We start from the raw sequence: 26,608 nt of genomic DNA on the forward strand, positions 1-26,608 counted from the left end.
TCAAAACTGCTGAAGCGACATGAAGAAGAACGACGTGTTGCGAAGTGGCTTTTAGATTGGTAGCAAAAGAACATCAGGAGAGGGTTATCTATAAAAGTCCATGATGAAACAATTAATGGAGCTGAAAAAACTGCTGCACATGTTAAGAAATTGTAAAACAGGATGGAAAAAACACGGTGACTCTTACTTATACTAGATAGTCCAGAATGCCCTTCCCCTGATTGAAGTTGTGAGGGGGGAATATAATCCTACATACACTCACATGGGGGGAATACTGAAAGTAAGTTGAAAACCACTGCCCTAAAGTGTTTCACGCTTGTGCGAATAAAATTTTTAAAAAATCCTAACATGTTATAATACAATTTTATTTGCGTTATTCATTAAACTGTTCTTTCCGTGCTATAACACATATTGGAACACTGTATCGCTTCCTAAAACCAGCTATGTTTCACGATACTCGCATGGCATTAGGGGAATGAGTTGCAAAAAAGTTTACACCCTTCCGGTATAATAATTGTTTCATATAGCACACTCCAACTACCGGAACTATCATTTGCAAGCGTGCTGGGAATGTAGGATGATGAAATTTTAATGATGCATTACGAACGGATGCCTTCCAAACTCTGTACCACTACATTAAGCAATGTATACATACACGCACATACAAACGAATTGCAAATAAAATGTACCATCATATAATAATTATGTTAAAACATTTGGAACGTTTCAACGCCAACGAATAAGTCTCAACGGCATTTAGTAAGTATCGTACAATGGTTCATTCCACATTTCCGCATAAACGGTGACACTTTCCCGTCCTGCCTAAAGCTTTTACAGCCCTGCGCCGAGAGCTTTTACCGCCCCGATCCGGATGTCTTTGACGGCACGTCGCTACCGTAACGCGATTCCGAGCCATTCTCACGCCGCATAAATTCGTCGTAAGAAGCTGCTGCGCTGCACTATCAAAAGCACTAGGATTGCTGCATGATTATCAGCCGCATATTTTATGCCGCACCCGTCATCGCCCATGTTGATGACTTTCTTCGGGCGCGCACTTCAGCTACGCCGCACCCTTGCCACCGGCAGCACACGGAAGAACATTTCACGCGGACCAGCTACCGGATATCCGCCAATCCGCTCGGCCATTTGCAGTCTGGGCGCAGCTCAACCTTCTGGTAGGGAGTTAAAATAAAAAGAAAAAAACATAATCCAAGGACGTTTCCACGGCAGCGAAGCTCATCCCCAATTCGCGGCGGAAGACGAAGAAACTGTATCTGCAACGGAACGACCGGGTGTGAGCAGTATCGTGAATCCTTCGCCACACGGTGTGGTTCATGTGGAGCATGGAAATTGTGTCATTACCATGCATAAATATGATTACGAAAGCCACAAGCCGCCGACCCGTTTTGTACTAACGCTTCCAACGGACATGGGCAAACATCGTTAACAGAAAGCGCTGCAGAGAGCCCTCGAGGATGCTTTGCATTTGCATCCGGACCGCTGCTCCAAACATACCGGCTAACGATCGTCGATGAACAAATGAGCTGGAATTTCGCGGGATATTCTAGAATGCGGAAGCTGTGAATCTAAAATATTTCGGAAAATTGACAAGGCTTTCCCGCACCAAAAGTTCCAAGGACCTATATTCAAAGAAGCTTAAGGTTAGATCGATTCCTCAGTCATACTTGCAAGCATTAGTTGGATTAGGCATAATATAATTTCTCAGTTTTTTTGTAGTACTAACTTTGAGAAACGAGCCCGGTGGAACAAATCGCTTAACTTCCACCACATATTGTCTGCTGATGAATTATATTCCGGGAAAGATAAAATCCTTTCAATCTTTTCTACCAACTATTTTCCACGATCTTTCGCTTGTATGAAGTTTACAAAGAATCACTGCATGCATACTTCATAATTCATTGTCGACTAGAACCCTTTCCTCGGAAGTGCTGCAATCTGTGCGAATATCTTCATCACATACCCCGCCGCTTGCCTTCCCTTCTTACAGTATCGCTACAGTTGCATCTAAAAATGTGCCCCACTAGATGCCCCGCGACGTTGAACGAACGAACAGCACTCGCGGTTCTCATATGGCTTATCCATGACTGGAAGTGAATATTTTATTAAGTGCATCCCGAAGCACAAGGGGCACTGACGGGCACGTGCTAGCTGATATGGTTATGTTTGGTGTAGCTTTTTTGTAGGGCCAAACTAGTAACTATATATGAGGCTTATAACCGATGGCGAATTGATTGTGGAAACGGGAATAGATTATCCTGCACGGGCCGCAATTATGATTATTTTAGTATCTATTCATGAAGGTGTATAAAGTTTACAATAAATGCGGCAACAGGCCAGAATGATGATTGTTTTAATATATTTTCATTCAGTTTTGCAAAATGTCATGTAGAACTTGGTACAGTGTACTATAGCCGCATAGGAAACGCAAATCAAAACGAATAAGATTATTATTTTTTTAACTTCCATTTATTATAATTTTTACTCTCACGAAGTGCATGGACTTTTATGCATCTTAACAATGCATTAAAGAAGTAAAAGTATAGCTTTGTATTGCGGATTGCCTACTACTTGGTGTTGTATAGCAATACTGATCAACTATTATTTACTACGATTTACTTGAATTCCAAACAGATTCCATAAATACAGTGAAATCTCTCTAAGGTGTAAGAGGTCATCAGCTTAGAGAGATATTTATGTTGAGGAAAACTAATGAAGATGTTGCTATGAAGTATCCAAGAAAAATTGGCATCCTTTGACCAATATTTTTGTGTACTAGCACCCAAAAACTCATTTGAGAGAATTTCGACTGTCAAATCGCATATGTAACTTACTGAATATTCGCCTTCATCTTAAAGGTATTTATCATCATGATCATCACCATCATCATCATCATCATCATCATCATCATCATCATCATCATCATCATCATCATCATCATCATCATCATCATCATCATCATCATCATGATCATGTATAGGGAACGGTTCCGTAGCACTTTTAATAACTCGCACGACTTAACACCTTAACATAACAACATACCCGTTGTGGATTCAAGGCTCGTGTGGACCTTCTTCCAGTAGCAAGGATAGTCATCCGACTGCGTAGTATTTAAGGCTGGAAATAGACGAACCGACATCGTCGCGGTACCGCCTTGTTGTTTATAACAGTTGTAGAACAGTTGAGCTGTCAAATCTTCCGCGCCTCCAATCGCGGTTTCGCAGAGATACCCAACATCGGTATTGCTGAGATTTTCGCGGTAGCGCGAATCGATTGTTTTTACTTTTTCTGATAAATTTGTTTGAAAAAAAAAACGTGTAGAGAAACGTGTTTTGCATTTTATTTTGCATAAACTATGTGAAATAGATAATTTGATTCGCAAATAATACAAAATATTTCTTCTTGGCATATTCAATCGTCACCAGACCTCGGATGGTTCCATACACGAACCGCGATTATCTCGCCTATCTGTCAGATTTTATAATAAATAATAAATTTCGAAAGCCTGTACAGGCCGGCAAAGGTCGTTAGGCCAAGGAGATATATGATTCGCATAAAATGTGATTGTGGAATGCAGGGTCATCGAATTAGATTTAAATAATAGTTCACAACAAAACATTATATCCATTACAAATTTTGTTATATTGGACCACCAATTTATTGATTAATCAGTTACATATCACTTTCGAGTTCGATTTCTAGTCATCAAAATGTACATTTTTGCTATAATTTCAACAATCTGTCTATGGTAACACCGAGGCAAACGATATATTCCGTTTACAGCATCCATTTCGCGATCGGCACACTGTATAATCGTTGCTTGAACTACACCGCTTCGGAAGCATCTTACAACGAGAGACGATTAATTACACTCTCACCGGGTACGATCCATTACCGCTTTGCTTCATCGTCTTCCACTATCGCGTGCTGCTGGTGATCGGTTGCTTTCAGCATAGTTCCAAATTTGCTACCCGGTTTACCAGCTAGCTTCCGGGGACATCCATCCTCAACGATACGGCCCTGCTCTAACACCAGAACCCGTTCGTAGTCCACCAGCGAATGAAGCCGATGCTATCGATAGTGTCGAAAGTGTAAGGGGAAAAACACATTAATTGCAATTAAACCCAACGTAACCTTCCCTAGAACCATCCATCCTTACAGCAATCGTGATCACCGTCCGTCCCTTGAACGCTTTTTTCGCTGCCTGAAGGACTAGCTTCTCCGTTTCCGTGTCGAGCGACGACGTTGCCTCGTCCAGCACCAGACAGACCGAACCGCGCAGTATGGCCCTTGCAAGACAGAACAGTTGCCGTTGACCGCTGCTAAAATAATGCTTATCGTCCGATATCTGTGTGTCTGTAGGTGCAAGTCGATGTAAGGGCAGGATGCATGTAAAATTATGTTAATATCAATTACAATTGACAACAACAAAAATCCGGAAGAGGAGAAATTCTCTGTTTGACTCTGTTTCCTGTTAACCCCTTACCCAATCCGTCCGGTAAAGACATGACGACATTTTTAAGCTGCGCCAGCTCGAGACAGTTCCACAGCTCCAGGTCCGAAAAATGACCCCTCGGATCGAGATTCTCCCGCACGCTGCCACCGAACAGCATCACCTCCTGGGGGATGATCGATAGCCGCGAACGCAACTCATCCGTGTGCAGTCCGGCGATGTCAACGTCATCGATCAGAATGCGACCTGCCGTAACTTCCAGCGCACCGAACAGGGCCAACGCTAGCGATGATTTCCCACTTCCAGTGCGTCCACAGATGCCAAGCTTCAGATGAAGATAGAGAAGGAACAGAGCGTAACAGGGAGAGAATGTAACGAAATGAAAAAGTGATTGGATCGAATTCGAACGTGACACCAACGGGAAATGGAAAACAATCGTTCGAATTGTCAGCATTGACAGGCCAGTCCAGTGGCGATTGGTATGCTACGAGAACGAGAACACCCAGCGGGACACAGACAGAGAGTGCGAGAAGGAAAGTGTGCCACTGATGGTATTGGCAATGTTTTTAGTTGCTCGTTAGTGTTTGCACCCTTGCTCTAGATATTCTACCCCGGCAAAACGCGCCCGTTACGAGACAGAGGCAAACTAGTTTTTAATTTCAAGATTTGTCACAAACTACCGCTTTTTTGACAGGGCGAGAACAGGATAGGGAAAAGAAGCAGGAAGGGTTGCCCGGTTTGTGTACGAACTAATTCCTGGTCATCAATTTCGCACCCGGGTTGTACAAGAGTGTGTGTTGTTGTTCGTGGTGCTGGTGTTCTACCTTAAGTATCTCACACGACGGCAGCGCTACCGATTGTTTCTCGGTACTATCCGCAACCCATTCCCCTTTGCTCGGGGTTTACATGAAAAGGAACCGGTGGACCATCGTTCGACCAACGCTGGTATCGTATGAAAGTCATTTATTTACTATTTCTCTGTTTTGCATCGCTTTTGTTGCAGAAATTGCACTTCCTTTCGCCTAGCACCCTTGCGCTAGACAACACTTTGTCCATGCTGCTGCTGCTGCAGGAATGCCATTGGCATTCAGCAACCGCCCGGTATCGTTCTGCTACCATTCTCATCCACACGCTCATCGTCCTGGTTGGGGTTCGGCCAGCCACTGTTTCGACCAACCAGGATGTTTAACTATCGCTTCTTACTAAACATTCATCCGCAACGGTCGGTTGAGAGTAAAGCTTGAAAGGGTAACGGGGCAAGGAAGCTAGCATTCAAAGCACCCGAGCAGTCCATTAGCCTGTGAGTCCGGGGGCACCTTCTATCTATTGCCACTAGTCTCATGCCTCCCGCCGCTCCCTGACTGTGGCGATGAAGTACGATCCCTGGGTCGAGGTCCATTGTGCAACTCCCTATCCCGTAGCAGCAGCGCGAAAGCAACGGTTTCAAAAGCTATTGGAACACATTCCATCGCTTCGACTGTGGCGTACCAAGCTGCGCGCTGGGTAATGTAAAAGTAGTCATTTAAATAATTAATTGTACTGCGTTGTTGATGATGGCAGGGCCGGATGGTGCGCACAAGTACGCGCGGGCAAAGGGATGCCACTTGAGACATTGTGAGGTGGAATGATGACGAGAACCTTGTTACAACGGTTGTTCCTGTCTCCTTTAGCCAAACGATAGAATCAAAGAACCCGTGAGCGAGAATGCAGTGAGAAGAGAGAAAGCGAGTGTAGTGTTTTGTTTAACGCTATGCCCTGCGTGCTTCGCAACTCCCCCCGCCCTCCCCATCCCCTCACACTTACCCGTTGACCTGCCGGGATTGTTAAATTCAAATTTGTGATTATGTTCTCCTTTTGATTTTCGTAGCGCAGCGAGACGCCCTCGTACACGATGACACCCCGCAGGGGCCAAGATATTGGGACAGTTTTATCTGCATTATAGTGGAAGAAAGAAAATGAGGTAAATATGAATGTGTAATTTGTAAGAAGTTCCTGATATTTCTTGAACCGGATCGGATGTTGAAAGTTGAATAATATTCCTGGCGCTTCTGCTTCCGGCATGCACCACGGAAATACTGAACTCTCCGTTAGTGGCATATCCGAACCGGATAAAATATCGATAAGCACAGGGTGTGTCGTGGGAATAAATCTGTCGATGATCGGAACTTGCAGAAAGCCAACGTTGGTATGTGAGGTCTGCGTTCCGGGCATCATCTCGGTCACCGGCAAATATCTTCATAAAACATGCAACATGTAACAAGCTACAGTGATTTTCTGTCATCTTGGAGAAATAATAGAAGATTGCTGTAGTTGATCGAAGTTTGATTGTGTGCGGAACTGTTTGAACCAGCCAGTGAATGGAGCCGTTACTGGGGAATAAAAGCAATCATGCGAAACGCACCAGTCCGATAATAAACCGGACACAACATGACCATCGATGAAGCATTGGGACCTTTTTCCTACCGTATCATGCCCCCACCATACCGCCACAGACAATAACTCATCAAAGATTAAACATCGTAGTAACATCTCAGTAGATATTCTTCCATCAGTAACATCCATCCGCCAACCGCTCGCTGAGCAGGAGGAATTGCTGAAAGGAATCAATTTTAATCCAGTCCAAGAGACTTACATGAAAACGGCACCACACCGGTGTCTTGCATCACTCTTGACGAACGTCCCCGGAGACCACCGTCCTGCCGGCGCCGCTGGACATCGCACTCGATGAAGGATTGTATTCGCTCGACCGCACCGCCATACATTTCCATCTCGGCGAACAGCTTCACGACCCAGTTCAGATAGATTGGCACCAGCATCGCGTAGTTAACCGCCAGCCCAATCAGCGACGAGCTGGTCGACTGTGGTCGCAGGCTGGCCGTAATCAGCGCTGTCAGGATCGCGACGAACACAATGATGGCACCGAGATAGTCCAGCGCGATGCCGAGCCACCGATTGCTGCAGTTCAGCGCCAGCTGAGCCACGTTGTTCGCCTCCATGCGCTTAAACAAAACCTCCATAAAGCGTGCTTCCTGGCCGAAGGCACGGATCGTCGTAACGCCCTCAATGGTTTCGGAAAAGTGTGCCAGCACCGGGGAATAGGTCATGCTTTCGATGCGCTGCAGCTCCCTGGTTGGAAAGAGGATGCGTCCGGTTATTGGGGAGCTGTTTAATCTTAAATTATTTCTACCATTTTTTTTCACCCACTTCAATAAAAAAAACTCTGTCACTCCACACCTTTTCTACCGCACACGTACTGTGCATTCCAGTTCATCAAAGTTAATTAAACTTTGGTCAAATTTTGAAGCTTCTAATCTATGTCGTTCTCGAGAAGACCATACATTCTAACCAGCAAAAACATACTACAAAACCAAAGAAGATCTTTATCGTTTGGTTATAGGAGAGCGGTTTGTAAAAAAAAAGAAACCCCAAGCGCACTAAACTTCTGCAAACTTCAACTCGTCACTTCCTGGTGAGCTCAAAATTACAAAACGCCATTACCGAAGGGAACCCATGTCACGCGTCGAACGCAGCAAACGTTAGAGCAACGAAGGTTTGCCCAATGGCCACCCATATCTTCTGATTTTCTTTGGTAATTGTCGGTGGACCGAGCAGCTGCAGAAAAGGCTGACTCGGGACAACCATCGAACACGTGTTCTGGTGTGCGGTACTCCGAACCGACCTACCATAGATCATGTCTCGTAACATGTGGCAGCATCCTAACGATACCACTTATGTGTCCTGGGTGTTTCTGTTCCTGCAATGCAAGAGACACACACACTCACACAAAGACAGACACACTTGCACGATAATCCAGTCTAGGCGTACTGCTTCGAAGCTACACTGCATTCGCTTTCCATTTCGTTGCAACATCGTTAGTGTCTTACAGAGACCATTTTTTGCCCCACACCTTCGAATGACGGCCAACACGGTACGGCAGGATTAAAGTTTAACTATTTTTCAAGAACAAACTGAGCATGGGGTCACAGCTTTTTCTAAGCTTTGCCCTATCTGTGGGGAATTTTGCATTTTGCACCTTTGTCCTCTCAGTGCAAGGAGGCACACACACACACACGGTCCATAGGTTTGGATCTCTTATGATTGAATTCAAGAACAGGGGGTGATCTTATTTCACCAGAGGGCAACTTTCTATTGCAAGTGAGAGAAATTACGCTTGACAAACCGTACCAAGAGAAGCAGCACGAGCACCACAACCGTACATCCGGAACAATCAAATGTGATGATATTCATACGACGCGGCACAAACCGTACCCACCGCAGCCGTATCAGGCAGCCGCTGAGCACACAAATTTATGCCAACTCAGCGGCAACCAATTCCCCGACTGTCAATTTTCGTACCGTCCCCGTCCATGTGCCGTAATCAATTTCACCAAAGTTAAACAAGCTTTTGAGCCGGAAATTTGTATATCACCCCACACCAGGGGACCACCGTTGCATCGGACCACGACACTGCATGAGAATTTTCTTCACCAATTATAAATCAACGACTTCAGCAAACGGGAAACTTCACCACCGATACCATCCATGCGTTTGGGCAGGAATGAAAAGAACGGCGTTGCATCAAAAAGCGAGCTTCGGTCTCACTTCCACGTCTGTTACTGCCCCAGCGGGTCCTTCAGAGGTTTAGATATTAGATAACTCTGCACCTTTCATTGCATTTCGAGTGTGTAGAACTTTATCCCAACAGACATGCAGGCCGAAGTTCAGCACTTCGCCCAACTTCGCCAGGAAGAGGAGGTTCGTTGGCTTCGGCATTTGTGCTTTCTGCTTATGTGTTTTGCTCGCCCGACCTGTCTTCCGGCGCCGGGGCTTCCGGACGATGGTAAGATACGTCAGCTGCGTGTGTGTGTGTGTGTACCAGTTACATGTGCAACTCGGCGTGCTCCTTCTCCCTTCCCCCAAGGGATAGCAAAGTGCAACCGTGACAAAGTGTGTAGCGTAACCCTCCCCATTCGGTAAGTAAATGTTTCACATACGATAAATTGGTTGTCAACGGATGGGAAACTTCATTTCTGCACTCTGTTGTTACCGACACTGTGTGCTGGGCTGAGAAAACAGAACCCGGCTGCAAACGAGTTGCTGATTATAAAGTTGTGTTGCTGGCGTATTTCAGGTGAGGATATGTTTACGTGCACGTAAGATTAAGAGCACTTTAAGTGATGGGTACAATTGTTTTGAATTCGTAAGTATGCATATAATATGCATAAAATTTGTTTGTTTTTTGAGAAACGTTCCAAAGATGGGTAGATGTTTTGAAGTATCCCGATTCTGTCCTTGTACAAACATTAAGAACATAACGATGCAGCGACCATAGAAACGAAACAAATGGTCATTATTTGTAAAAATGTATTCCCAGGACAAACCATCAGCCAACCCAAACACGCAGAGGTTGTCGCTCCAACCATAGAGATTAATTGTCCTAGTCCGAATCTGAACGCTTCTTTGAAGGCAGTGTTTGTTAAAACTCTATCCCACAACAACCATGGCCAACAAGCTCTTTCGCAATCCTGACATGCTTGGCAAGATGCTTGGTAACCCGCTCAACGAAATACCGAAGTACGATATGGTTCCCCGGAGGCAGCGCAGCCAACGAATCCTTTAATACTACTTACCTGGACGATGCACGGTAGAATTTTTGCACCATGTAGTAAATGCCACAAATTGGTATTGTTAACAGGATGAAATACGGCGTCACGACACTATTTATGAGCACGGCACACACGCAGAGCAGAATGAATTGTAGCAGCTTTTGACTTGTTGCAGCGATTTTCTGTAGAAAGGTAAATGAAGATCCCGAGAGAGAGAGAGAGCGAGAGAGAGAGAGAGAGAGAGAGAGAGAGAGAGCGAGATAAATGCATGTGTAATACGAACAGAATGAAGCTGTAGAGTAGCAGCAGCAGATTGAGTCGTTCTTTGAAGTGATGAAGAAAGCTAGGGTCAAGGAAGCGGGGCTCCATGCCAAGCACTGATTTATGGATCAATTTGCAATCCTTGTCTGCTTGCTGTTCGTGCGTTCTTGTGGTTTTGCAATCGAACGGCAATCTTGACCGAAACAACCTCTTACCTTATCCACCACGGCCACGTCGATGCTGAGCCGGTTCATGATCCGCCCCAGCGGTACGGATTGGAAGAAATGGATGGAATTCTGCAGCACCGATGCAATCAGCTCCCGATGTAACCGCCGCCGGGCGTTGCTGCCCGCCCGCTGTCCGGCCGGTACGGAGATGGCCGCCAGTACGATACACACGGCGGACAGTGCGACGTACGCGTGAAAATGGCGCCGTATCTACGTGTGTGTGCCGGAGTGTGTTTAAACCGAAAAGAAAGAACAATCCATTACCACCCGCTACATGAGGCGACGACAATCATCATCACATCCGACCAATTCGTATGCAAATTGACAGTCAAATTTAGCCTTTCGTGTGCACGATACTACACCAAGCCCCAAGCAGTTACCTCCAACGGTTTGGTTGGCGAAGATGCATCGGCAACCGTGCCATTAGCCGGAACGACAATGGTCGAGATGGTCGCTGTTTGATCCGTCCACTCCTGCAGCCAGAAGTCGGTGTACACTTTGAGCGCTTGCTGGGCCAGCGCGCTCAGGAAGAAGATGGCAACCATGCGCGGACCGCACGATATCAAATACAGCCAATACATTCGGGCCGGAATGCGGCCGTATTTGCGCTCGTCGTCGTAGATCAATCGGTTGGACACTTCGGTTTCGCCGTAATCTGCAAGTGGAGAAGGAAAGCGGAAAGATTTTGTACATGGTTGTACAGGATTGGTGGTCTTCGTTTGCGCAGTGGGGTCAAAGGATTGCAAATCGCTCAAGGTTTAAAGAGTTAGAAATTGCTCGGGTGATCTATAGCTTAACTGAGCTGTTTCAAAATTTGTGTTAACTGTATCTACATGTGACATGTTATTGTGTATGCAAGTTATCATACGAAAAATATTCTAGTACTCAGCCAGTTTATCACACTCGAACGAAGGAGAATTAGGGATTATTTTAATTAATTTCAAAAGTTTTCTGATAATTAATCTATCGAATTGAATAGAACATGATCGAATTGAATCGTTCGTGATTATTAGTTCAAATATCAAATCAATATATAATATCAAATATCAAAATCAAAAAAACACAATTTTATGCCTTTTTTTGACAAAGTTAAGATTATGAATCTGACTGAAAATTGTTAAAAATTGTTGTCGTTATATAATTTGGCAAATTTAAATAATCGTGTATACCTATTCAGTTACATGTAGGGGAAAGCGAGGAAAATTGGACCGGTTAAAGATTTTGGTTTATATCTTATTGGTTAAACAATTTTTCATTGTTATTTTGACATCAATCAATTATTCAACGTCTTCGTCATGAAAAACAATCATAAGATGACGCATTAATAACAAATATATACGTTTAAAATGGATTTTAAAAATCAACGTCAAAAGTCGTGAAAATGTATTGTGTGGGGTAAAATGGTCTTGCTATGGGGCAAAATGATCTTACACAAAATGTCAAGACACATCAAAACAAAGGGGCAAACTGGACCACAACATTGAACTTCAGGGTTTGATTTAAGCTCTTGCATCTTGGTAGAATTGTGAGAGTAGAGATTTAAGATGAGTATTAAAGTGTTATGCTGAATAATTTAGTAAAATGCTTGAATATTTCAATAATTCCCGTGTTGTCAGTATTTTTTTCTTGTCGATATAGTAAACATACAGTACAGTTTTATTTATGTAAAGCTAGTGTATTGTAGCGACCTTAGCTTATACCACAGCCTCATCATGTTGCTCCTGTCAAAACATAAAGACCATTTTGCCCCAAGTGAAACATTTTACAAATTTTGGTTGGTTACTTTTTTCACGTAAATCATCGATAAATATCATGTGCCTGGATGCACTTTTTTTTGCTCTAATATACGTTAAATTCTTACAAAAGCTTATTTTCGAGACGGTGAAATTTACATAGCTTAGAGAAAACATTTTATTTGCTAAATTATTCTTTATTTTGAAATCTTATGTTATGAAACGTACATTGTATTTGATATTTTTCAATCATTAGAAATCTTTATAACCGTGTTAATTTGCCAATAATGCAGGTGGCCATTTCGCTCCACCTAATCATTTTGACCCTGGTTCCCATATGTACAATTTTTAGAAGATTACTAAAGTCAAAGCTATCCATATTTCGAACCTTTTTTCATCGTTTTTGCTCTTATCATTATTTTCGGCATATTTGGATAAAATAAATATACAAAAAATAATAATAATTAGTATCCAGTGTATAATGTTTTGATATAATTGTGCTTTTATAAAAATTGGATCTATAAAAGCTGTTACGGTATTTTGAAATCAATAATATTTATCCACCAAAATGTACTAATGTACATGTTGCACCAAAACAGCACAAAAACTTTGTTTGCAGCATCGCAAGACTCTCACCAACTTAAGAACCAACTTAGCACAATGCTCATGATTCGTGAATTATAATATTCCCCTTTTGTCTGCGAACCACAGCGAATAAGTACACATAGACGTCATACACACACACTCACACACATACATCCATACTGCCGACAGTTTGGTTCAACAATGACATTTCGCTAAAATGCAATAGCGTGCACTCGAGAGCGTAAGTCTCTGGTGGTAATTTTCTGTCCCATACTTTATCCTATTTGTGCTAAATTTCTCAGGCCAAATGGGGAGATGGGACGGGAATAAAATGGACAAAAAAACAACAACCAAAAACGCTAAATCCCTCACTCGCTCGCTCGCACTAGCTGCGACAACTTGGTGACGTTCCAATTTATGATGCAATCGCGTACACTCGGCGACCCCGAAATATCCCGCATGGCCCGCAACAATTCCCGGCGTCAGTGAGACCCCTTTTCCATCCTCCTTTCCCTCTACCACGTCTTCCCCTTTCTTATCTGGCAGCATAATGCTCGATTATGCTAAAGCACTCTATCGCTCCGATGGCAGTCGCGACAGCCAGATTGGCGTACGAGCGAACCGGCGTACATACCCGCTTGCATTTTATTTTCACTTCGTTTTGCTTCTTTTCATTTTTTTTTTCGTCAAATGCAACGGCATGCCAACGTAGAATCGAGGCATGTCAAAATCGGATTATTGAACGTTACACTTCTTTCACCGCACAACACACAGCCTTCCTCGCTGGCGTGACGCGGAAATCGCATGCATATCCACTACCCGTCCCAGCCGCACCGACATAGCTAATCCCGTGGAAATCAACTTCAAGATCGTCAAAAGCAGACAGGATGCAGGGAGGGGTTGCACCCACACTGCAATCTGGTGTTTAAACCACGTCCGGGAATGCATAATCGATGAAATCCACTTGTGCCAAGTGCGTCCGCGGAACGCGGAAACGCGGAGTCGGAAATCCAGTGGGAAGCGCAAGTGTGGTGGCTCCTGTTCGCGCTTAAAGTGGAATGTCTTGCGAAGCACGCAAATCTCTGAATGCATGCCAAACGGAAGCATAATCGTACAGGCAGCGCACAGAAGGTGATAAGGGGATATAAAAAAAGGCAACGGTTCTGGCACTAACCACATGACATGGTTTTTCGTACGCCTTCGGAAATCTGTCAATAGCATAAAATGGGCGAAAAACAAGAAGCTCTACGAACAAGGCGCACAGTCTAGTTGTTTGGTTTACCCTGTTTTCCCCCTTCCCTCAGCAGTTTGCTCAAGGTAATTACGATATAAGTGCTTCTGGTTTAAAAACCATCAATGAATATTTATTTTGGAATAGGGGCATTTAGCTGCATTTACTTCTACTTGATACGCAATGAAAGGCCCCGCATGGATGCAAGAATGTTTTCCACGCACAATGCTTGACTTTCATTGTGCTAATTGGATTTGCTCTTTAGTGTAATCGAAGCTACCAAAGGAATGGAATGCGATTTGCTATAAAGGGTCAATTTTAAAACGAAATAGGGTAAATGTACCATTATTGGGCTGGTTAGTGCAGCAGTTTCACAAAAACTACTCCTACATTTTTGGCGATTATCCGGCACTACAACCGCTTTGCGGTCTTGGCCTGCCTCAGGAGTGTCCGAAACCGCTCACGGTCTCGCGCCTTCGTCTGCCAGTCCGTTATCCCGGCCTTAATGGCGGACGCTTCCACGCCATCTTGCCACCTCAATTTGGGCCTACCACGCCTCCTCTGTCCTTGTGGACGGCCTAAAAAGACTTTACGGGCTGGGTCGTCCGTTTCCATGCGTATAACATGGCCAGCCCACCGGAGCCTGGCGAGCTTTATACGCTGTACGACAGTGAGGTAGCCGTACATCTCGTATAGCTCGTCATTATAGCGGCTGCTCCATTGTCCTTCCACACATACGGGGCCAAGTATCCTTCTGAGCATCTTCCTCTCGAACGCGGCTAAGAGGGTTTCGTCAGATTTGGACAGTGTCCATGGCTCAGAGGCGTATGTGAGTACTGGTACTATATAGGTACTATATAGTCCCAGCTTCGTCCGTCGCGACAGGTTCTTTGAGGTGAACTGATTTTTCAGGCTGTAGAATGACCGGTTGGCAGCCAGCATCCTTGCGCGCAACTCAGCTTCCATGCTGTTGTCGTTGCTGACCTTTGACCCAAGATAGGTGAATTGTGGGACGACTTCAAAAGTGCGTTCACCTATCTGCACGTCACGCCTACGTAGATTCTGATTATTTGTTGGTGGGCCCGCTGATGTTGCCACCATCAGTTTGGTCTTTGCCTCGTTTATCTGCAATCCGAGGCTCTCTGCCGCGTGCTCGATCCCTTGGTAGGCTTCTGCTACATAGGAGAGCCGCAGACCAATGATGTCTATATCATCAGCGTATGCCAGGATCTGGGTTGACTTATAGAAGATGGTTCCCGTAGTCTCCACCCTCGAGTCACGGATGGCCCTCTCTAGCGCCAGGTTGAATAAGAGACAAGCAAGCCCGTCCCCCTGGCGCAGACCCTTGGTGGTAGCAAAAGGTCCTGAGAGTTTTCCATCCACCCTCACCTGGCATGTGACGTTGGTCATAGTCATTCTAACTAGCCTTATCAGTTTGGCCGGGATTCCAAAAGAGCTCATAGCGTCATACAGTTTTACCCTGGCTATGCTATCATATGCGGCTTTGAAGTCAATGAAGAGATGGTATGTGTCGTGTCTGTATTCAGCCATCTTCTCCAAGATCTGCCGCATGGTGAAGATCTGATCAGTGGTTGATTTTCCGTTTCGAAATCCTCTTTGATAGTTTCCGACTATTTCTTCGACGTGCGGGACAAGGCGATCCTGAAGGATCAGGGAGAATATTTTATAGGCGGTATTCAACACCGTAATACCCCTGTAGTTGTTGCAGTCCAACCTATCTCCCTTCTTGTATATGGGGTAGATGATGCCGAGATTCCAATCACAAGGCATCGATTCGCTATCCCACACCTCAGTAACAATTTGATGAATCTCGTTTTCTAGTCGTGCACCTCCATTCTTGACCAGTTCGGCTGCAATTCCGTCGGTTCCGGGTGCCTTGTTATTTTTCAGCCGACGGATAGCCTTTCGTGTTTCTTCTATGCTAGGTGGCAGTAGCATGTCACCATCTGCTAGTGGCGCTTCTAGCTGTTCGCTAAACTGGTCATTGAGTAGTTCATCAAAGTACTGAGCCCACCGCGAGAGGACCTCTGGCTGGTTACTGACCAGATCTCCATCCTTGTTGCGACAGCAGGTTACAACGTTGTTTCGGTGACCTGCTATCGCTTGGTACAACTTTCGTGTCGGTCCGTACGCCTCTCTGGTTTGCTCGAGTTCTCGCATGTTTTGCTCTTCCAAAGCATGCTTCTTGGAGCGGTGAACTCTTTTCTCTTCGCGTCTGAGCCGTGAATATTCCTCTGCGCATGCCCGCGTTCTATGCCGTTGCTGCATTGCTCGGTATGCAGTATTCTTACGTTCGGTCACTTGTCTGCATTCATCGTCGAACCAGCCAGATTTGGTGTTGCCACGACGTGGTGGGAGTATATTTCTTGCACAGTTTATTATTTTTGTTTTTAGAGCGTTCCACCTCTCGCTCGTAGTTTCATAACTGTTTTCTGGTAGTAGAGACTCGTCCAAAGCGGCTTTGAATTCCTGTTGGACAGTAATGTCCCTTAGAGAGTCCGTGTTGAGCCGAGGCTGCGTGTTTTCTCCACCCCCATTGGCGCGGGGGCGGGCGATTTTACAACGTATCACTAAGCCAACCAAGTAGTGATCGGAATCGATATTGGCTCCTCGATATGTTCTGACATTTAACAGACTCGACTGTCGTCGGCGGCTTATTAACACGTGGTCGATCTGGTTGAAGGATTCGCTATCCGGGTGCGCCCACGTCATTTTGTGGATGTCCCTCCGCGCAAATTTGGTACTTCCTGCAACCAGATTGTTCGCTGCGGCGAACTCCTACATTTACAATTTTTATTATTTTTCATTAAAGTGATATTATTTTGAACGATAAACTATCGTATTATGTTGTGCTATTTTTTATTTGCCGATTTAAATGTATTTTTTAACGATATTCGTAAATGTAAACACTGTTTTTGTTCCCATTTTCGGCAGTTCAGTCCTATTTTCGGCAGGCTGTGCTCCTATTTTCGGCAACGCGAATACAGGTCGAAAAAATTTTAAATTAATGCAAATAGGCAGATAAAAATGTTTGAAACAGTTTTCCACTCTCACTTTCCTAAAATTGGTGTTAAAAAGCACTTCAATTATTAATTTTATGTTTTCAATTTTGGTCAATTTGCTGGCAGTTTTTACATTCTCTTTGATGTGAGTTACCAACAAAGTGGGCATTGAAGAAAAGAGAAAGTCTGACGGCTAGGGCGGCTATAGAGTAATGGCTCACAAAATATTATTTTACTCTCAAGTTATTGTAGTGAACCTGTAATTTATATGTAGTGAAATTGGTGATATTTGATACAAGAAAAGACGTTTTATGTTTCGACATACGCATTGTAGTGTTCTGGTCAAATTTAAATGATTATACAGCAAAATTAAAAGTGTGTTTATGTTTCAAGGTTCGGCAGGCGCCCACAGTAGTTATCTGTCAAAAATCAGATTAGCTAAGTTAGGTAGCTAACCCACCGTGTACCTATTTTCGGCATCGTTTAAAGTGAATTGTTTTTCGTGATTTTAATATTCCAACCAGGCTAGAGTAAATTCTAAAACCATAGAATCTTTCATAAAAAAATACACTTTAATTGTGTAAGTGCTATGGTTGTCTTAATAATGAAACATGTCAAACTATTGGCTGACAGCAAATCTGGCGAAAAACTGTGAACTCTGCACATTTTGTTTGATATTTTGATAAATATGCAATAAAATTATGTGATACTTCGTATATGAATAACAAATGAGCATATCTCTATTTAAAAAATATGTATTGAGAAAATTTTCAATGCGTTTTTGCGTAATTACACGTTTTTAGCTTCCCTGCCCAAAACAGGTACACTGCCGAATACTGGTACAGGTACCCTACATTAGATTAGAAATTTTTATCTATGATAAAAATTTATAATGGCATGAAAAAGCAATAATGCAACATGCAATCAACCCTCAATTCTTATGAATTTTAGAAAGATTTCAAGTTTTGATTTTTAAACCTCTGTTTTTAATTTTGACATATTATCCTATGTTTCACCGGCTTTTGCCGTGGCCGCAGTGAATTGCGATGCAAATCTTATTTTTGCTATGTATTTTTTTTTTTCAATTGAACTGTTACATCTTAATTAGGCCATACGGCCCGTTGAAGATTAAATAAATAATAATAATAATAATAATTTGTGCCTTTTTTATGGTAATTATTTGTAATTGATTAAAAACTGTTTCTTTTTTATGGTTGGCCAGTGTGCCATCCAATATGGAGCCGCTTCAGAAAATGTGTTGTTTTTCCACCTTTTTTACTTAAAATACACTGGAAAAGCTTTGTAACTGATAGGTGAATATCTTGTGCAAATATTTCAACCATTTTAGCATCGAAAAATGGTGAAAATAATACTTTGTTTCGAGATCCGGCACGACCATTCTCTTGATGATCAAAAAAAAGCTTCCACCAGGCGCCGGCAGATGTGCTAGTGAAATTCGAAATTACACTAGCGAGTACGGTCAATGTGCCCCGGCCTTAATGTATGTTCTGACACGAATGAATTAAATATTTCAACACGTCCATCATGGCCATCGTATTGTAAAACTTAATGATTTAAATACACTGAAAATCAGTTTCATATTCAAACAACCTCCTTGAATTTAATAAAACTATAAATAAAACGCCTCCAAGTTTGCATTGCGCAATTATAAAATTCCCAAATATGGAAACATTTGCAACTCTCAATGTTTCCGAACATTATTTACCTATAAACAACGCTATATATATAAGTTCTGCGAGTTCAAATTGTAATCAATTGACGCGTTGTCTTTACCTTTTTTTCCTATATCACTATTCAATGCCCACATTGCTATCATTATCAAAACCAGCCCATGCATTCCACCGTGCTGTAAAGTTCACCAGTTCACTTACCAACGGAAGATTCCTCCGTATCCTCGCTTTGGCGCGAAATCGTCGAAAGCAATCGTTTGATCGAATAATGTCGCTCCTTCGGAATGCTTCTGTACGGCGGAAAATGAAAAGAACAAACGAGCACGCACAACGCACGGCCAAGGTTAGGAAAAAACTGGCACTCCATCCACAACGAATGCATACCGACTTTAGCGAACTGGTCTTGCGTGATGACTTTCGCGAGCCATCCTCCCGCTCCCGGTACGGTCGGCCGAACTCGGTCGGGTTCGAAAACCGGCGGCCACGCAGTGACATCCTTCGCAGGAACTCTGGAATGCGAAATCCAATCGAGCTACGCTTCAAATCCTCACAACTATTTCTGCCCTCATTCTGACCGTACAGCAGCACACCTGTCCGGTTCGGCTCGATGCCGTCCATCCCCGTGTCGTCCGTGCTGGCAAGCATTCTAAGAGAGGGAACAAAAAGAGCATGAAGAAATAACCCTCCACCCCACATTATGGGAACGTCAGTGAAGGCGTAGGGCAGTTGAAAGAATTCCCACGAATCGATGAGCGGGAACAAAACTTCCCACAAAGCCCACAAGGCAGCACAAATGCCGTACGCATCAGCCCCCGTACCTTCGCTGTCCGGACAGGGCGTCGGTAGAAGCCATCTGTCCCGAATGAGCCGCCGTACCGCCCTGGTTGAGCCGCTTCCGGTACAGCGTATCATCATCAAGCGCACCCGAGCTGGTCAGCGTGGTTGGGAATGAAATGTGACGTACGACGACCGCAGGTTGCCGCTGCTGCCGTTGGTTCACCGTGCTGCTGCTAGTCGTTGCGTTCGTGCCCAGCTGCAGGGACAACGCACGAAACACACTCTGATGTCCGGTGCCGGGAGGATGTTCGATTGGTCCGAGTGGAGGCCGGCGCAAGACGACGGCCGTTGACGACGGGGGTGAATCCTTCCGGAGCCGGTTGGAGTAGTGCCGGCGCAGGGCAACGTTTGGTTCGTGACAGTCTTCGATAGGCAGCGGAAAATCGTGCGCCGAGAAGCGTGATCCAAACAGGGCTCGGTTAGCCATCGTCCGGGGGAAGTAAAATGTGCGCTGCAAAGGGGAAAATGGGCGGGAAAGGAATGAATGGTTAGTCTGGTAGTTCCGTTTTGATCGTAAAGTTTATTACGTTATAAATATCGCTAGTTAGCCAGTTTTATAGCATCATACGTTTAAAATTTTCATAACAAGAGTCAGATAATCAATTTCGTTTTTCCAATAGTCTCCCTCAAGCAGTTGAGTACTCAAATGTATTATCTTTTATGAAGACATTTGCTTAAATGCAACATATGTAATCAAAATTTAGTTGCTTGAAACAATAATTAAAATTAAATTTAATTATGTATGTCACCAAAAAAAGTTTCCACGACTGATCTTCAGCTGTGGATATTTAAGGATAGCAAATCGAGTCTATTTGTTAGAGATAGACGGTAAAACTCTTGCCTAGATGGCTTTTTGGACCCCCTCCCATCTTAGATTCTCTAAAGTAAATTTTCGGGGCCTCGTTATTCTTATTCGAAATTTCTCTCTTATATGAGTTTATCTTATCCAGCTTGCATCGTATCGCTTTTATACAATCGTATCCATAATCATACAAAAAGTTATTTTAAAACATTAATCTGCTTAATCATGGTCAGCCCGGTAAAGACCTTAATTTTTGTTTATCATAAAGCTGTATAATCACCCCCTGTTAGAGCCGAACGCTCCAGCTAATCATCCAATTTCGGTCTTGTAAAAGCTGATGCGCTCACCATTACAGACTCATAGAGAGTTAGAAGTTTTACTTAAATCAAAAACATACTTTTCCCATTTACAACAATTTAATCAGCTGTCTGTTATAAGCTTGTTTTGTAGTACTAGAAAACTTTAATACTAACAGAACGAAACAAACAGGAAAATTTCGTCTTAAAGAATCAAAAACATATTAAATGAAAACATGCTAAACTAAAAACAAAAACACAGGTCTTCTCGACCCCAGTCATCAGTAAACCACAATATCGCTTGCTCAGTTTCTTGCCAGCATCGGACCCAGAACGCATTAGAAAGCATTCTTTAGATGGTCAAGCTTGACGAACAATTATGAAATCTTACCTGTCCATCCGAGAAATAGGGATGCTACTTTCATCAACCCCCGAACTGTTACTTCTTTCCTCAAATACCAAGCTAACAACCCATTTCCAGCCACTGTAACCATAGCACATGGTGTAGAAGACTTCTCGGACCGAAAATCCCACACGGAATCCGTTCTTTGGAATTTGTTTCCCCAAGGAACGAAATAAAACTTTTCATCCGCAACGAACAAGCAGCGGTAGGGGGAGTGGTCCGCACCACCCGATTTAGTCACCACCAACATTCTCGAGGTTAATCGTTTGGCGTTTGGAAGAAAGACAGTGCCAAAAGTTGGTGCTTACATGAACGGGCAACGTATACGAGAGGGATCGGAAGAGAATGGGAGAAGCATAAACTTTTCACAGCTCAAAAGTTTTCCATCGACAAGACTGCGGGGCAGGGGCCTGCGCCACCACGGCCACCACTTATCTCTTTATTTCTTTTCGGTTGAGCATATTAATTTGCCGTTCGAAGCGACTAGCTCAGCCACAGAATCGTATTTGTATTGGGATTGCGTCCTTATTATAGCCGTGGTGCTTGTTTTTGCCGTCTTATTTTTGTTGCTGTTGAGTTTTGCAATCGGAACAATTGGTTCGATCGGTGGCTGAAGCGACTATCGGGAAAAAGTTAACTTCACTGCTAAATGAACATTCTCAAAAAGTTTCATCGGCCAGTGGCTGTGAAATCTACAAACTTTCCAATAATCATCATCAGCAGCAGCAACGGGCTGTGGGTTGCTTGGACTGGGTTCGGCGTGCTTACTGTATACAAAACATAATCAAACGAAGCGAACGATTATCTGGTTGAGTGAAGTGTACCGGGCCGGTGGCAGAAACCCGAGAAACATGCGGAAGGAACCGGCTTAAATGGAAACTTCCAGGAATATTATGACGCAAGCAAACATAGCGTCGTGGATGTGAGAAGGCATTTTTTTCTTCTCTAAGATCAATATTTATCTTAAAACGTAGGCTCAACACATGAGCCACATAGAGCTTAAATCTGTTATTAAGACACATATGATGTACACTTTGCATAAATTAAGGCGTTCTCAGTTGCAGTGGTTGTAAAAAGGTGTTATGAAGACTTTTTCAATTTCCCATAAATTACTAAATCTTAAGCAATTTCCACTCATTAAGCCTCATTCAATGATCGAGTGAAAGTGGACCTCAGCTGTGTTTTTTTAAATGATATCTTATTAAATAATTGAAAATGATCCACGAAGCGCTCAGAGTGTTATGCAAAGTATACCTTGGAACCATGGTTATACTGTGTTCATCGATTTGGTTGTTTATGTACAGATTTTCCGTAAAGTTAATTAATTCTAGTAATAAGCTATAATTGATTTTTTTCCTTCGGGACGGAGGAATTCTTTACATATTGGGCTTTTTACTGTAAATAATTCAATTTAAATAACTGTGCGAGCGTAATGATAAAAATCGCTTCCCAGCAACACTTACCTCCATGAAATCGTTCTCCTCGGTTGCATGATTCCGCTGAAAGCTAATTCGAGAGATGTTTTTGAAGAGCTTCCATCGTTCCCGTGCCGTCCGTCCCGGGCTTCAAAGAGTCGTTCGAGAAGGTTGTTCAATTGCAACGCCGCAACACAGGTTGGGGCCAGCAAATTGGATGAAAAATAAACACCCACCGATGGGGGAGTAAAACAAAGCAAAAAGAAAACAGAACGATCATTAACCACAGAGCTTGGGGCGGAAATGGCATGGCAGTCTCCTCCCACCGCACAATGGAAGCAGGCTGCAACGCAATCGTCAACAACTGCACTCCTGTTGCGCATGGTATTTTGTCTGGTAAATAGTCACTGATTAAAACAAGAAAAAGCGCTCCAAACCCCGGAACGCTGCATGCTTAGGTTTTACCAAATACCGTGCCCGATATGGTCAAAGACGGCAGATAGAGAGAATGAGAAAGTGTGAGTCGCTTTCCCGGGTCCTGACTCTGTGTGACGGTCGGTGTGCAGCAACGATTTGCAGCAAATAGTTCTTCTAATTACCTCGATTGTGCTTCGCTCGACTGTTGCTGCTCCTTTGCAATAATTGCATTCCACTCCCGCAGGATGTGCGGATAATTGTTCTCGATTTCCGTTAGCGAACCTGTTGCACTGACCGTGCCTCCCTCCATCACCACGATCTGGTAGCACGATGGTTGAATGGTGCAGCAGCAGCGTTTTGCACGAATCGTCCCCCAGTTGATGTCGTCCAATCATCCGTGCCGGCCGAAAATCCAAACGGTTTAGTTAATGGAATGTCCGCGAAGTGGTACAGTGCCGGGGGAGAAGAGTGAGAGTGAGGAAGTAAGAGAGAAAAGGAGAGAAGTAACAAAAAAGCAAACCAAGAAACCAGAAAGCCATTAAACGTTCACTGCTAGGAAGCGGAACCCGGCAAAACCCACTTTTTCCCGGACGTCTATCACTCTACCGGGATGCGGCCATGATGGTGCCCACACACCAGGGTGGCGGATTGACTTACATTGTCCGCTCGATGTACCAGCTGCACCTTCTGGGTGACCAGGATGATGGTTCGCTTTTGGCGTGCCAGCATCCGGTGGACACCGTTCTCGAAAACGTCCATGGCGACCTCGTTGTCTAGGGCGGACAATGGATCATCCTGGGAAAGGTAAAAGAATCACGCTCAATCAGTTAGTACCGAGTCAGTACATTGGTATTGTGGAAACGGATTGAAAACATAGCTCAACAGCAAAATAAAATGCAAACCTTATAAAATTCTAAACTCCTAACTTAATTTAAAATATTGAAAGTAAACAGCAACTTAATTACACACAAAAAGAATTAAAGAAGATACATTAATGCAAGCACGTATAATAACAAATCAATGAACAAAATAGTTTAAACTTATGTAAACAAATGAAATAATATGTATTGATGTAGTAGTAGTATTTGTTGTTTAAAAAATGGAAAATTTTAACAAAACACAATAAATAAGCACAATCTAATTATAATAGAGACATAGAAAGTAAAAATATACATAGCTAAGAAAAAATATTGATTCAAAAATCATAACCGATATAACTATATTTTTCAAACAAAACGTATTTGAAAAAGAAATGTAGAATATAAAAAAAATGCTAAAACCAATTAACTTTCTCCCGAGCACAATCAAATCAAAGCGCCGAATAAATAAAACAACACATGAAAAACCCCTCCACCGCACACAACACACATACACTTACCAATATTACGACGTTGGCCGACGAGTAGAGGGCCCGGGCGATGGCGATACGCTGCCGCTGACCGCCGGACAGTTTCAGGCCACGTTCGCCAATTTCCGTCCCATCGCCGGCAGGCATCAGGTCGAGGTCCGGCTTCAGTGCACAGGCCCGCAGCACCCGGTCGTACCGTTTCGGCCGGAAGCTCTCGCCGAACAGGACGTTCTCCCGGATGGTGGCATTCTGTAGCCACGGTTTCTGCGGAACGTACGCAATCGATGAGTATCTGAAACAAAAAACAACCCACCCCGAAACGGAACAACGGATCGTGAGTGAGAGAACAAACAGAAACATGACAACTGTTGGTGGCTGCAAGTGCAATGCACCTTTTACCTCCGCACGGTTTCGTTGACAAACCAAACAGTCGAAAGAACCGAGGGGAACAAGTTAAAACGCATACAACATAAACGGTGTCCTTTTTTTTCTTAACATTTGACGACCTGACTTGACTCTAACTGCAGCGCACTGCTTTCGACAGGTTGACTTAGAGCGCCGGAGTCTATTGCGAGACACACAAACACCCAATTACGGTCTGTCACACCATTGAACGAAACTCTCAATCAAGCCGGAACGGATGGGACGGTGCCGTTATGGACGATCTTGTACATTTCCAAGGGAACTGTGTTCACTAGAAATGGTTTTATGTGTTTGGTTGGATTTAGGACAAATCGGAGTTATAGTATAAAGCTTAGGTTGCTTCGAAACATTGCTTTAAATGTTACTAAGGCAAATAAGCAGAATTGTAAATCATCTGCTGCTCTTTTCCATTCCTCCGTTCGTAAGTAAGGGATTGCAACGAATTAACTTACCAAACAATGCTGCTACCGCCCCGATGCAAGGCTCGAGATCGGTACGAGCACGACAGGGCATTCCAATGATACAATGCACACTCACACACGTCTCTTCATCTATTGCAATTCAGTCCGAACAGTCCATACGGACGGCAAACCAGCGAAACGGATTCGATTAACATCCGTTTTCAGGTCCGCTCTCCCTGGGGGTGGTAAGAGATGAGTGCAATTCAATGTTCCTTACCAACCAGGCACAGCTACTATATGCTCAACGAATAAGAATCGTCACTGATTGTTTGCACTTGATCAAATGCTTCGTTTCTGTCTGCAACATCGAAAAAGATACCAAGCGTTGTGTATTCTATCATGCATTGAATAAAACGTTATTGGTTTAGTTTGGACTTTTATTTGCTTTTCTGAGGTTTTGTCAGAGAGCACTAACCAAAGGTGTGAGGTAAATAAATATTTAGTATTTATTGCTTTACTTATTTATTTATTTATCTATAATTTTAGCCTATACAAATTTTGAAAGTGATTAATTTTTTGTCATGGATTGTTAGATTGTTACATAAATAACAATATAACATTAAACTTTAACATTGTTATCATTTTTAGCCAATTTCAATGAAGGCAAGTTTGTGATGCAGCTTTAACTTCTCAGATACGTGTGTTTTTAGATGCTAATTATGTATTGATGATCTTATAAGTGTAAAAATTCCTAGTACCCTGTTTTTGCTCAGAGTTTTGTATTTTTTAATATTGTTGATTATTCTGCCAACTAAAAAATCTATTTAAAAGATACTTGAATCGTCTTCATGGTCGTAATGTGGAATAAATCTATTTACATCTACAATATAAATTTTTGCATTTAACTTTATTTTCATACCAGATGCCAGATGCTGCATTATACTATGCATTATGCATTATGCATTCTTTCATACTCCTACATGAAGTCGATTCCCATCGAGTTCAGTATTTAGTGTAGGTAAACCATTTTTTTTAATATGTAATAAATGATTTTTTATCACCGGAAATATTGAAAAGAATCAAAACATTTACCAACATAACGGTTTTCAAAACCATTAACCTTGATTTATGGCATTTTTCTGATATTCTATAATTTCCGCAGCTCAATGCGTCGCGGATTTTTTCCCATACAAAGTGGAACGATCGAATTTTTGTAGCATAGATCATTTTGTTTGTGAGTGTCATGCTATACCAGTTTTCAAAAAGACCAGTAAAATGAACACCTTGGCGGCGAAATGAGTGTCAAATGACACCAAAATGGCAGCCGGATCGTTCGAAAAATTGTGCTGATGCCGATAATCTAAACAAAATCTCGAAAAATTAACAAATTTTTTATACGGTGGTGTTATTTTTATTTTGCAACTGTTTTGAGGAATAT

At 43.2% G+C, this 26,608-nt stretch overlaps 1 protein-coding gene across 4 annotated transcripts in view; it reads right to left on the reverse strand.

Annotated features, from left to right (window-relative positions):
• Positions 1-3,662: 3,662 nt before the first annotated feature.
• Positions 3,663-26,608, reverse strand: part of LOC121596097 (ATP-binding cassette sub-family C member Sur) — an 85,042-nt gene continuing 62,096 nt past the window's right edge. For 3 of the 4 annotated variants that reach the window (XM_041920739.1, XM_041920740.1, XM_041920741.1), the window contains 15 exons: positions 24,377-24,638; positions 23,656-23,793; positions 23,181-23,317; positions 22,630-22,729; positions 19,647-20,116; positions 19,217-19,474; positions 19,030-19,118; positions 10,946-11,220; positions 10,554-10,775; positions 10,102-10,259; positions 7,104-7,597; positions 6,275-6,402; positions 4,505-4,796; positions 4,178-4,374; positions 3,663-4,089 (listed from right to left, as the gene is read on the reverse strand). In XM_041920739.1, the coding sequence (XP_041776673.1) occupies positions 3,910-4,089; positions 4,178-4,374; positions 4,505-4,796; positions 6,275-6,402; positions 7,104-7,597; positions 10,102-10,259; positions 10,554-10,775; positions 10,946-11,220; positions 19,030-19,118; positions 19,217-19,474; positions 19,647-20,116; positions 22,630-22,729; positions 23,181-23,317; positions 23,656-23,793; positions 24,377-24,638 (3,400 nt within the window). In that variant the 3' untranslated portion in view covers positions 3,663-3,909. The remainder of the gene's footprint in view (positions 4,090-4,177; positions 4,375-4,504; positions 4,797-6,274; positions 6,403-7,103; positions 7,598-10,101; positions 10,260-10,553; positions 10,776-10,945; positions 11,221-19,029; positions 19,119-19,216; positions 19,475-19,646; positions 20,117-22,629; positions 22,730-23,180; positions 23,318-23,655; positions 23,794-24,376; positions 24,639-26,608) is intronic. The other variant, XM_041920742.1, reaches the window with a different exon arrangement.

The sequence above is a fragment of the Anopheles merus genome, chromosome 3R, assembly GCF_017562075.2.
Source record: "Anopheles merus strain MAF chromosome 3R, AmerM5.1, whole genome shotgun sequence".
NCBI lineage: Eukaryota > Metazoa > Arthropoda > Insecta > Diptera > Culicidae > Anopheles > Anopheles merus.